Source organism: Pelophylax lessonae, assembly GCF_965119305.1.
Source record: "Pelophylax lessonae genome assembly, chromosome: 9".
Taxonomy (NCBI): domain Eukaryota; kingdom Metazoa; phylum Chordata; class Amphibia; order Anura; family Ranidae; genus Pelophylax; species Pelophylax lessonae.
The window spans coordinates 187,059,981-187,074,124 of record NC_138776.1 but is presented as its reverse complement, the minus strand read 5'-3'; the positions used below and the strand labels follow the sequence as shown (position 1 = coordinate 187,074,124).

General features: G+C 44.2%; 1 protein-coding gene across 4 annotated transcripts in view; it reads left to right on the top strand.

Annotated features, from left to right (window-relative positions):
• The window catches only part of RASGEF1A (RasGEF domain family member 1A), a 565,812-nt gene that overhangs the window by 488,931 nt on the left and 62,737 nt on the right, over positions 1 to 14,144 (top strand). The window contains exon 1 of one of the 4 annotated variants that reach the window (XM_082267362.1): positions 11,261 to 11,339. The exons of the other annotated variants lie outside the window; for them this stretch is intronic. Coding sequence (XP_082123488.1) covers positions 11,322 to 11,339 — 18 coding nt within the window. The 5' untranslated portion in view covers positions 11,261 to 11,321. Of the gene's footprint in view, positions 1 to 11,260; positions 11,340 to 14,144 lie in introns of those variants that run through there. 4 annotated transcript variants of the gene reach the window in all.

The following is a 14,144-nucleotide window of genomic DNA, read 5'->3' as shown; positions in this document are numbered from 1 at the left end:
GTGACCCAGGTGGTGGTGTTGCTGACAGATCGTCTGTTTGCGGGGTGGCAGGTGCCGGTATCACTACAGATGTGGCTGGAGCGGCCGAGACTGCAGCAGAAGAGGAAGCAGGATGAGCCAGAGACGTTTCTTGGTTTTGAAGGTGTGTACTCCACTGCAGCTCGTGCTTTGCACTTAGATGCCTGATCATGCAGGTTGTGCTCAGGTTGAGAAGGTTTATGCCTCGCTTCAAGCTCTGATTGCACAGGGTGCAAACCACTCGTGTCCTGTCATCAGCACATTTTCTAAAGAACTTCCACGCTAGAGAACTCCTTTGAGCTGACTTTGGTGCGCTCGTTCCCTTGCTGCGTTGGGCAGTAGCGGGCGTAGTGTCTAGGGCACGGCCGCTCCGCTTCTGCACCCTGCTCCCTCTTCTGCTGTGCTGGTGGCTCTGTGCGACCACCGCCTCTTCCTCCAAACTACTCAGGTCACCTGCATGACGTTCATTCCATGTGGGGTCGAGGACCTCATCGTCCTCCACATCATCTTCCACCCAGTCTTCACCCCTGCCCTCCTTGTCGGTCTCCACAATGCTGAACGCCGCAGCAGTTGGCACCTGCGTTTCGTCATCATCGGAGACGTGCTGCGATGATCCTTGCATGTACTCATCTTGAGAAATAAGTGGTTGGGCATCGCTGCACTCAATCTCTTCCACTTCTGGGGCAGGGCTAGGTGGATGGCCCTGGGAAACCCTGCTGACAGAGTCCTCAAAAAGAATAAGAGACTGCTGTATGGCTTGGGGCTCAGACTGCTGGCCTGATTTGCAAGGGGGTGAGGTGAAAGACGGTTGGACATTGGCTGCAGGTGCCAACTCTGACCTTTCTGCAGTAGACTGGGTGGGAGACAATGTGAAGGAACTGGAGGCACTGTCAGCAGCAAACCAATCTACTATCGCCTCAACTTGTTCTGGCCTCATCACTTCTAGGGGCGTTTGATGCCCTACCAAATACTGATGCAGGTTCTGTCGCCTACTCACACTTGAGGAAGGTGTTTCACTTGTGCGTGTAGCTGGCACAGATCGACCACGTCCTCTCCTTGCAACAGGAGCTCTACCAGCAGCACCACGACCCAGGCCACGGCCCTTATTTGACGGTCTCCTCATATTTCTGTAATTTAAGATCTTGCCCTAGAAAGGTTTTTATTGAATAGCGGAATAGGAAATATGATCCAAAAAAGTGTATGTATCTCGCACGTACAAAACCACACTAGGCCCCAATTACTATTGTTTCTACCCCTAAAAGGATGGATGAGGAGTAGGAGGAGTATGGAACAGACAGCACCCTCAAATCTTCAGAAGTATGAGATGAACCCCAACAACTTGGAAAGGTGGATCTCACACGTACCGACACAGACTATCCCGCAATTCAATTGATCCTCAAAGGTTTTTATTGAATAGCGGAATAGGAAATATGATCAAAAAAAGTGTATGTATCTCGCACGTACACAACCACACTAGGCCCCAATTACTATTGTTTGTACCCCTAAAAGGATGGATGAGGAGTAGGAGGAGGAGTATGGAACAGGCAGCACCCTCAAATCTTCAGAAGTATGAGATGAACCCCAAAAACTTGGAAAGGTGGATCTCACACGTACCGACACAGACTATCCCGCAATTCAATTGATCCTCAAAGGTTTTTATTGAATAGCGGAATAGGAAATATGATCAAAAAAAGTGTATGTATCTCGCACGTACACAACCACACTAGGCCCCAATTACTATTGTTTGTACCCCTAAAAGGCTAGATGAGGAGTAGGGGGGGTATGGAACAGGCAGCACCCTCAAACCTTCAGAAGTATGAGATGAACCCCAACAACTTGGAAAGGTGGATCTCTCTCACACGTACCAACACAGACTATCCCCCAATTTAACTGATCCCCAAAGGTTTTTGATTAAATAGCGGAATAGAAAATATGATCCAAAAAAAGTGTATGTATATCACACGTACACAACCACACTAGGCCCCAATTACTATTGTTTGTACCCCTAAAAGGCTAGATGAGGAGTAGGGGGGGTATGGAACAGGCAGCACCCTCAAATCTTCAGAAGTATGAGATGAACCCCAAAAACTTGGAAAGGTGGATCTCTCTCACACGTACCAACACAGACTATCCCCCAATTTAACTGATCCCCAAAGGTTTTTGATTAAATAGCGGAATAGAAAATATGATCCAAAAAAAGTGTATGTATATCACACGTACACAACCACACTAGGCCCCAATTACTATTGTTTGTACCCCTAAAAGGCTAGATGAGGAGTAGGGGGGGTATGGAACAGGCAGCACCCTCAAACCTTCAGAAGTATGAGATGAACCCCAACAACTTGGAAAGGTGGATCTCTCTCACACGTACCAACACAGACTATCCCCCAATTTAACTGATCCCCAAAGGTTTTTGATTAAATAGCGGAATAGAAAATATGATCCAAAAAAAGTGTATGTATATCACACGTACACAACCACACTAGGCCCCAATTACTATTGTTTGTACCCCTAAAAGGCTAGATGAGGAGTAGGGGGGGTATGGAACAGGCAGCACCCTCAAACCTTCAGAAGTATGAGATGAACCCCAACAACTTGGAAAGGTGGATCTCTCTCACACGTACCAACACAGACTATCCCCCAATTTAACTGATCCCCAAAGGTTTTTGATTAAATAGCGGAATAGAAAATATGATCCAAAAAAAGTGTATGTATATCACACGTACACAACCACACTGGGCCCCAATTACTATTGTTTGTACCCCTAAAAGGCTAGATGAGGAGTAGGGGGAGTATGGAACAGGCAGCACCCTCAAACCTTCAGAAGTATGAGATGAACCCCAACAACTTGGAAAGGTGGATCTCTCTCACACGTACCAACACAGACTATCCCCCAATTTAACTGATCCCCAAAGGTTTTTGATTAAATAGCGGAATAGAAAATATGATCCAAAAAAAGTGTATGTATATCACACGTACACAACCACACTAGGCCCCAATTACTATTGTTTGTACCCCTAAAAGGCTAGATGAGGAGTAGGGGGGGTATGGAACAGGCAGCACCCTCAAACCTTCAGAAGTATGAGATGAACCCCAACAACTTGGAAAGGTGGATCTCTCTCACACGTACCAACACAGACTATCCCCCAATTTAACTGATCCCCAAAGGTTTTTGATTAAATAGCGGAATAGAAAATATGATCCAAAAAAAGTGTATGTATATCACACGTACACAACCACACTAGGCCCCAATTACTATTGTTTGTACCCCTAAAAGGCTAGGAGTAGGGGGAGTATGGAACAGGCAGCACCCTCAAACCTTCAGAAGTATGAGATGAACCCCAACAACTTGGAAAGGTGGATCTCTCTCACACGTACCAACACAGACTATCCCCCAATTTAACTGATCCCCAAAGGTTTTTGATTAAATAGCGGAATAGAAAATATGATCCAAAAAAAGTGTATGTATATCACACGTACACAACCACACTAGGCCCCAATTACTATTGTTTGTACCCCTAAAAGGCTAGATGAGGAGTAGGGGGGGTATGGAACAGGCAGCACCCTCAAATCTTCAGAAGTATGAGATGAACCCCAAAAACTTGGAAAGGTGGATCTCTCTCACACGTACCAACACAGACTATCCCCCAATTTAACTGATCCCCAAAGGTTTTTGATTAAATAGCGGAATAGAAAATATGATCCAAAAAAAGTGTATGTATATCACACGTACACAACCACACTAGGCCCCAATTACTATTGTTTGTACCCCTAAAAGGCTAGATGAGGAGTAGGGGGGGTATGGAACAGGCAGCACCCTCAAACCTTCAGAAGTATGAGATGAACCCCAACAACTTGGAAAGGTGGATCTCTCTCACACGTACCAACACAGACTATCCCCCAATTTAACTGATCCCCAAAGGTTTTTGATTAAATAGCGGAATAGAAAATATGATCCAAAAAAAGTGTATGTATATCACACGTACACAACCACACTAGGCCCCAATTACTATTGTTTGTACCCCTAAAAGGCTAGATGAGGAGTAGGGGGGGTATGGAACAGGCAGCACCCTCAAACCTTCAGAAGTATGAGATGAACCCCAACAACTTGGAAAGGTGGATCTCTCTCACACGTACCAACACAGACTATCCCCCAATTTAACTGATCCCCAAAGGTTTTTGATTAAATAGCGGAATAGAAAATATGATCCAAAAAAAGTGTATGTATATCACACGTACACAACCACACTAGGCCCCAATTACTATTGTTTGTACCCCTAAAAGGCTAGATGAGGAGTAGGGGGGGTATGGAACAGGCAGCACCCTCAAACCTTCAGAAGTATGAGATGAACCCCAACAACTTGGAAAGGTGGATCTCTCTCACACGTACCAACACAGACTATCCCCCAAATTAACTGATCCCCAAAGGTTTTTGATTAAATAGCGGAATAGAAAATATGATCCAAAAAAAGTGTATGTATATCACACGTACACAACCACACTGGGCCCCAATTACTATTGTTTGTACCCCTAAAAGGCTAGATGAGGAGTAGGGGGAGTATGGAACAGGCAGCACCCTCAAACCTTCAGAAGTATGAGATGAACCCCAACAACTTGGAAAGGTGGATCTCTCTCACACGTACCAACACAGACTATCCCCCAATTTAACTGATCCCCAAAGGTTTTTGATTAAATAGCGGAATAGAAAATATGATCCAAAAAAAGTGTATGTATATCACACGTACACAACCACACTGGGCCCCAATTACTATTGTTTGTACCCCTAAAAGGCTAGATGAGGAGTAGGGGGAGTATGGAACAGGCAGCACCCTCAAACCTTCAGAAGTATGAGATGAACCCCAACAACTTGGAAAGGTGGATCTCTCTCACACGTACCAACACAGACTATCCCCCAATTTAACTGATCCCCAAAGGTTTTTGATTAAATAGCGGAATAGAAAATATGATCCAAAAAAAGTGTATGTATATCACACGTACACAACCACACTAGGCCCCAATTACTATTGTTTGTACCCCTAAAAGGCTAGATGAGGAGTAGGGGGGGTATGGAACAGGCAGCACCCTCAAACCTTCAGAAGTATGAGATGAACCCCAACAACTTGGAAAGGTGGATCTCTCTCACACGTACCAACACAGACTATCCCCCAATTTAACTGATCCCCAAAGGTTTTTGATTAAATAGCGGAATAGAAAATATGATCCAAAAAAAGTGTATGTATATCACACGTACACAACCACACTAGGCCCCAATTACTATTGTTTGTACCCCTAAAAGGCTAGGAGTAGGGGGAGTATGGAACAGGCAGCACCCTCAAACCTTCAGAAGTATGAGATGAACCCCAACAACTTGGAAAGGTGGATCTCTCTCACACGTACCAACACAGACTATCCCCCAATTTAACTGATCCCCAAAGGTTTTTGATTAAATAGCGGAATAGAAAATATGATCCAAAAAAAGTGTATGTATATCACACGTACACAACCACACTAGGCCCCAATTACTATTGTTTGTACCCCTAAAAGGCTAGATGAGGAGTAGGGGGAGTATGGAACAGGCAGCACCCTCAAATCTTCAGAAGTATGAGATTGTGTTCACTGTACCCCACAAAGATTGAGTTCACTGCACCCCACAATGATTGTGTTCACTGCACCCCACAAAGATTGTGTTCACTGCACCTCACAAAGATTGTGTTCACTGTACCCCCCAAAGATTGTGTTCACTGCACCCCACAAAGATTCTGTTCACTGTACCCCACAAAGATTGTGTTCACTGCACCCTAAAAGGATGTTGTTCACTGCACCCCACAAAGATTGTGTTCACTGCACCCTAAAAGGATGTTGTTCACTGCACCCCAAAAAGATTGTGTTCACTGTACCCCCCCAAAGATTGTGTTCACTGCACCCCACAAAGATTGTGTTCACTGCACCCCAAAAAGATTGTGTTCACTGTACCCCCCAAAGATTGTGTTCACTGCACCCCAAAAAGATTGTGTTCACTGTACCCCCCAAAGATTGTGTTCACTGCACCCCACAAAGATTCTGTTCACTGTACCCCACAAAGATTGTGTTCACTGCACCCCAAAAAGATTGTGTTCACTGTACCCCCCCAAAGATTGTGTTCACTGCACCCCACAAAGATTCTGTTCACTGCACCCCACAAAGGATTTTGTTCACTGCACCCCAAAAAGATTGTGTTCACTGCACCCCAAAAAGGATTTTGATCACTGCACCCCAAAAAGGATGTTGTTCACTGCACCCCAAAAATGATTTTGTTCACTCCACCCCAAAAAGATTGTGTTCACTGCACCCCACAAAGATTGTGTTCACTGCACCCCAAAAAGATTGTGTTCACTGTACCCCCCAAAGATTGTGTTCACTGCACCCCACAAAGATTCTGTTCACTGTACCCCACAAAGATTGTGTTCACTGCACCCCAAAAAGATTGTGTTCACTGCACCCCAAAAAGGATGTTGTTCACTGCACCCCAAAAAGGATGTTGTTCACTCCACCCCAAAAAGATTGTGTTCACTGCACCCCACAAAGATTGTGTTCACTGCACCCCAAAAAGATTGTGTTCACTGCACCCCAAAAATGATTTTGTTCACTGCACCCCAAAAAGGATTTTGTTCACTGCACCCCAAAAAGGATGTTGTTCACTCCACCCCAAAAAGATTGTGTTCACTGCACCCCAAAAAGATTGTGTTCACTGCACCCCACAAAGGATTTTGTTCACTGCACCCCAAAAAGATTGTGTTCACTGCACCCCAAAAAGGATGTTGTTCACTGCACCCCAAAAAGGATTTTGTTCACTGCACCCCAAAAAGATTGTGTTCACTGCACCCCACAAAGGATTTTGTTCACTGCACCCCACAAAGATTGTGTTCACTGCACACCAAAAAGGATTGTGTTCACTGCACCCCAAAAAGATTTTGTTCACTGCACCCCAAAAAGATTGTGTTCACTGCAGCCCAAAAAGATTGTGTTCACTGCAGCCCAAAAAGATTGTGTTCACTGCAGCCCAAAAAGATTGTGTTCACTGCAGCTCACACACAGAAAAATGGATGTGGATCACTGACACCTGCCTATCTCCAATCCCACACCACACAGCAATATCGATTGTAGTTTGTAGAACACAGTTTCCCTAAAATTCAGCAGACTCTGTCCCTAACAGGATTGAGAAGAGATCGTAGATCAGGATTGAGTGCAGATTCACCCCACCCCCCACACAGCAATATCGATTGTAGTTTGTAGAAGACACTGACCCTATAATTCAGCAGACTCTATCCCTAAAATGCCTACAACTCGCCCTGCCTAAACACTCCGACCTGTCCCTCAATTCTATCCGGACACAAATGGTTTTTTCCTGCCTATCTTTCCCTAATCAGCAGCCAGCACATTGATGTGTGCTCTGTCCCTTAGCTAAGCAGCAGAATGACGCTGCTGCGGCGGCTGCCTCGAACTTATAAAGACTTGGTCACATGCTTCAGACGGCCAATCACAGCTACTAAGACATTTGCAGGCATGGCTGGGATGGCTTAAGGCACACCAGTTAAACGATTGTTGATTGGCTGTTGAAAGCCCGCCATGAAAAGAGCGCCAAAGCATGCAAAACCCGGAAATAAAACGACCGAACACGGATTTTTACCCGAACATACAGTAAAGTGTCCGTGTCCGTGTTCGGGTAAAAAAAATCCAATTATTCGGTACGAACACGAATAATACAGTCCGTGTTCGCTCAACACTAATCCTAATATCTTGGGTAGATGGACCCTAATGTCTTTGGTAGATGGACCCTAATGTCTTTGGTAGATGGATCCTAATGTCTTGGGTAGATGGACCCTAATGTCTTTGGTAGATGGATCCTAATGTCTTTGGTAGATGGATCCTAATGTCTTTGGTAGATGGATCCTAATGTCTTTGGTAGATGGATCCTAATGTCTTGGGTAGATGGACCCTAATGTCTTTGGTAGATTGATCCTAATGTCTTTGGTAGATGGATCCTAATGTCTTGGGTAGATGGACTCTAATGTCTTTGGTAGATGGATCCTAATGTCTTGGGTAGATGGACCCTAATGTCTTTGGTATATGGATCCTAATATCTTGGGTATATAGACCCCAATGTCTTGGGTAGTATAGCTTAGGGCAGGAGGAAAATGAAAAAATAGGAGCCACTGTAGGGGTAGACTGAGGGGATTTTTAATATCTAACTAAACATTCTTTTAATTACTGACTGTTAAAAGCTTGCTCTATATCTGAAGGACAAGTGAAATGAAATATTTACACAAATGTGTGAGAGTAAAAATCATTAGTGACTCACCAAAGGGGATGGGGGGCGGTGACTTTTTGGCAAGAATGAGTCAGTGCCATCCTCTTATTATCTTCAGCATACAGACCTCTCTGCTGTTGGACTGGAGTTAAAGTAGAACTATAGATAAAACTTTTTTTTTCCATTTTGATAGAGTAAGGGAGGGTTATAACCCCTGTCAGGTATTTTTGCCATCTGTGTCCCATTGGGTAGATTTACCTTCACATCCTGTACCAATAGCCAAAACGGGTAGTGAGAGGAAATCCCAACTAATTACAGGATTTCCTTGCCCCAACCCCCATTGGAAGATTTCCCCTCTGTTACAGTTCTGGGGACTTTCTGTGATAGTGGTAAACAGGACAAATAGAGCAGGTGAATCTCCCCAACAGGGGGACAGACAGCAATATTAGCCAAATATGTGTTCTTATCAATCTCCACTCTGTCCAAAACTAAAAAAACAACAACACGTTTTGCCTCTAGTTATACTTTAAATATAATTGTTAGCAAAATGATGTAAAAGTCAACCTACCTATATGTTGTCAGTCTATATGTACACCATTTCTTTCTGTTCATTTACCAATATGCACAGATCGTGATAGACGGATGTCAGGGGCAATGCCAGTAATGGCGAAACGCGTTGGGCGGAGTCCTGCAATCCTGGAGTGAGTCTGTCGTCTGGGGCAGTGGGGGCATTTGGTGACCACTGGCTGGTGGTTGATTTGCAGACAGTACTGCTCAGATTCAGCTCCTGTATTATGTGGAGTGACATTGGTTGTGTTATAATTGGATGCAGAATCTTTACTTTCTTTATCAATAAATGTTTGTCTTCCTTAAACCTGATTGCCTGATCTATGGCTGAGAGGTGAGCCCATTAATCAGCCTGCTGTCTGGTCCAGTGTAAGTAAAGACGCTGCGGGTACGTGTGTTGGGGGTCAAACCCCATTGGCAGGAGTCTTTGCTGGTCTTGGGGTCTCTCCTGTTCCTGGGAGTGAAGGAATCCGGGTATGTGACCTTTGTGCTGAGGACCAAATAGAAAAGGGCAGGGGGCGCCCCAAAACGGGTTGTTGATGGGTTCAGGGGGAATTGCACGCTCTCACTGAATTGTAGGAATGGTTTGGAGTGCTTGGGCTTTTATTTTCACACAGTTTTGCACCGAATTGCTATATAAATTATATATGGAAGTTCTCCCTCATTTTATTATATATGGAGGTTGATGTATACTATTACTTTATATACACAGGGAAGTTCTCCCTCATGTTATTATATATGGAGGTTGATGTATACTATTACTTTATATACACAGGGAAGTTCTCCCTCATTTTATTATATATGGAGGTTGATGTATACTATTACTTTATATACACAGGGAAGTTCTCCCTCATTTTATTATATATGGAGGTTCCTGTATACTATTACTTTATATACACAGGGAAGTTCTCCCTCATTGTATTATATATGGAGGTTGATGTATACAATTACTTTATATACTCAGGGAAGTTCTCCCTCATTTTATTATATATGGAGGTTGATGTATACTATTACTTTATATACTCAGGGAAGTTCTCCCTCATTTTATTATACATGGAGGTTGATGTATACTATTATTTATATACACAGGGAAGTTCTCCCTCATTTTATTATATATGGAGGTTCCTGTATACTATTACTTTATATACACAGGGAAGTTCTCCCTCATTTTATTATATATGGAGGTTCCTGTATACTATTACTTTATATACACAGGGAAGTTCTCCCTCATTTTATTATATATGGAGGTTCCTGTATACTATTACTTTATATACACAGGGAAGTTCTCCCTCATTTTATTATATATGGAGGTTCCTGTATACTATTACTTTATATACACAGGGAAGTTCTCCCTCATTTTATTATATATGGAGGTTCCTGTATACTATTACTTTATATACACAGGGAAGTTCTCCCTCATTTTATTATATATGGAGGTTGATGTATACTATTACTTTATATACACAGGGAAGTTCTCCCTCATTTTATTATATATGGAGGTTGATGCATACTATTACTTTATATACTCAGGGAAGTTCTCCCTCATTTTATTATATATGGAGGTTGATGTATACTATTACTTTATATACACAGGGAAGTTCTCCCTCATTTTATTATATATGGAGGTTGATGTATACTATTACTTTATATACACAGGGAAGTTCTCCCTAATGTTATTATATATAGAGGTTGATGTATACTATTACTTTGTATACACAGGGAAGTTCTCCCTCATTTTATTATATATGGAGGTTGATGTATACTATTACTTTATATACACAGGGAAGTTCTCCCTCATTTTATTATATATGGAGGTTGATGTATACTATTACTTTATATACACAGGGAAGTTCTCCCTCATGTTATTATATATGGAGGTTGGTGTATACTATTACTTTGTATACACAGGGAAGTTCCCGCCTATAACATCACACATGGGACTTGTAGTTCTCCCTCTGTGTGAGGTGAGTGTGTGGTGTCGGTGTTCTCCCCTCTGAGGTGAGGGGCGGTCCCTGTACGCTCTCAGAGGGGCGGAGCCGGGGCCAAGCACAACCTATTGTACAGTATACAGATACATACAGTGTATATATGAGCTTCCATAAAAGGCGAGTGGGCGGAGCCTAGTGGAGCGCGGAGGGACAGAGCTACAAAACAAGATAGCAGCGCCGTCCTATGTGAGTCTATGAGACGGAGGAGAGGAGAGCTGCGTGTCAGTGTGCGGAGAGAAGAGAAGAGAGGAGAGATATATATATCAGTGTGCGGGGAGAGAAGAGAGGAGAGGAGAGCTGTACCTACATCTGTCTGTCTGTGGAAGAGAGGAGAGCTGTGGCGGGAAGGAATACTCGGCTGGCTCTGGAATTATGTACACAGCCTAGAGAGGAGTTGTCGGGAGAGAAGCGCCCTCCATTCCTCACCCTGATAGGAGCCCCGGACCGGACCGCCTGTGTTTATGGTGCCCAAAATGAGGGTAAGAGCGCCACACATGGCTTCTTCCTATTGGACCGGACTCTCTACTGGGTTCTGTTCTGTGGACTGGACCGCCATCCATAAGACTCAGTGTGTCCAGTCTGTGTGACAGCCGGGGGCGGGGCCAACACTGTATATCTGACCTGCTGTCATCACTGCTGCTGTCAAGTGTGCACCTGTCTGTTCTGATACCTGCTGCTGTCATGTGTGATTCTGTCTGCTGTCATGGGTGCTCCTGTCTGCTGTCATGTGTGATGCTGCCTGCTGTAATCTCTGCTGCTGTCATGTGTGATTCTGTCTGCTCTGCTCTGATCACTGCTACTGTCATTTGTGATTCTGTCTGCTCTGCTCTGATCTCTGCTGCTGTCATGTGTGCACCTGTCTGTTCAGATCACTGCTGCTGTCATGTGTGATTCTGTCTGTTCTGATACCTGCTGCTGTCATGTGTGATTCTGTCTGCTGTCATGTGTGATTCTGTCTGTTCTGATCTCTGCTGCTGTCATGTGTGCACCTGTCTGCTCAGATCAATGCTGCTGTCATGTGTGCACCTGTCTGCTCAGATCAATGCTGCTGTCATGTGTGCACCTGTCTGCTCAGATCAATGCTGCTGTCATGTGTGCTCCTGTCTGCTGTCATGTGTGCTCCTGTCTGCTGTCATGTGTGATTCTGTCTGCTCTGATCACTGCTGCTGTCATGTGTGATGCTGCCTGCTGTAATCTCTGCTCCTGTCCTGTGTGTTCCTGTCTATTCTCATCACTGCTGCTGTCATGTGTGCTCCTGTCTGCTCTTATCACTGGCACGCTCGTGTTCCTCTGCCAGAAGCTTTGCTTAAACAAGAAGCTGCCTTTTCATCCCTGAGGTGTTCCTGTGTGTAGACTCGGACTCCTGTGGATGTGTACCGGAGACAGGAGCTGCCTTCTGTCCTTCTCTTCCAGGGACAAGGTTTAGGAAGTGTCCCTTCTATCACTGTACATTCCTGGTCCCATACAGTCCTTGTCATGTAGAAATAGCAGTCATTGTATTTGTATGTGTGTCCCTGGAGATAGGTGGATGGTGTCCCCATGCAGAGATCTCTATGATTGGACGGATCATCATTCCATGTAATGTGGGTTAGGATGTGCTGTGTCCTCCTGGTGACTTATCACTTGTCTGACAGTCTGCTGTCCTATTACATCATATGTATGTCATCCGCTCTACTACTACTCTACTACACACAGCCTTATGTAACCAGCACAGCCTTATGTAACCAGCACAGTGCACACTATACATGCCTGTGTCCTGGGGGGGATGGGGGACACTGGACACTCATATGATGATGGTGATGATTTAGTAGTTTGGACACATAATGTGTGATGATGTAGTACATTGGGCACAGATACAATATGTCATGATGATGATGTAGTAGGTTGGACACAGTTATACAGTAGTAATGTCTGATGATGTAGGAGACGTATGATGATGTAATAGATTTGACACATATAATGTATGATGATGTAGTAGATATGACATATATAATGTGATGATGATGTAGTAGATGTGATGATGATGTAGTAGATTGGACACATATAATGTATGATGATGTAATAGATATGACATATATAAAATGATGATTCTGTAGTAGAGGTATGATGATGTAGTAGTGTATTGAACAGAGATGACAGGTGTGATGGTAGAAGTGGGAAGTCCCTGATCAGCCATGCAGAGTATTGTAGAGCTGTGGGGTTCTCCCATGTGTCCCTATGGGAAGGATTGTTTTCAGGCCCTGTGCTTCCCCTGAGCTGATGATGCGAGGCGCAGGTGGCGGTTTGTTTTTCAGTTCATAAGACAGGAATTTCCCCGTTCCTCGCCTGCCTGCTTCTCTAGCAGACAATACTAATAGCAGAGAGCTGGAAAACACATCTCCCTCCATACAAACACATCTCCCTCCATACAAACACGTCTCCCTCCATACAAACACGTCTCCCTCCATACAAACACGTGTCCCTCCATACAAACACGTGTCCCTCCATACAAACACATGACCCTCCATACAAACACATGTCCCTCCATACACCGCCTTCACTCTGTCTCACAGCTATAGGTGTGTTGGCTCTTCCAGCTTCTCTTAGATGAGAGTTGGGGTCATTGTAGCATTGACTGGGCTCAATGGTTGCAGTCATCACATAGATCTGATCGTTACCTGTGTTCAGAGTTTTATGTGTGGTTGAATAAACACACCAGACCATCTAGTTCCACCTGAGCTGGGGTGGTAAGGAGATGGAGGAAGAAAAGGGTTCTTCTCTTCCACCTTCCCACTCTATAGTCTCATAGGACAGACAGACACTGCTCTGGTTGTAAATATGGGGACACCATGGCATCTCTTCCTAACTTCTACAGGCTGCCAGGAAAAGTTGCTGAGAATCAGCTGACTGAACGTCATTTATGAAGAGCTCCAAAATATCAATTATCAGATAACCGTAGATAGAATACCATTGTGGCAGGGGTAATGGAGAACACTAGACACACTTAGAGTTGTTGGACATACAGTAGCTACCAATGACGTTTCTTTTCTCAGTCCCCCGCCACTGTCATCTGTTTTTATGGGCAGCAGGTTTGTTCTGCCCCAACTTTCCTATTACCCATCAATGGACACGTTTCCTATGGCTCATCCACACCATGTTATTGATCTGCATGGATCAGACTTTCTCCTCCAGAGGTTGTTGGGGTTCCTCGGGCAATGAGCAATGTCTGCCTCTCAGATAAGTCACCCCTGATACCTGTGATCTTTTATCTGTCTGTAAGGGGGGGACTCTTCCCAATCACTACA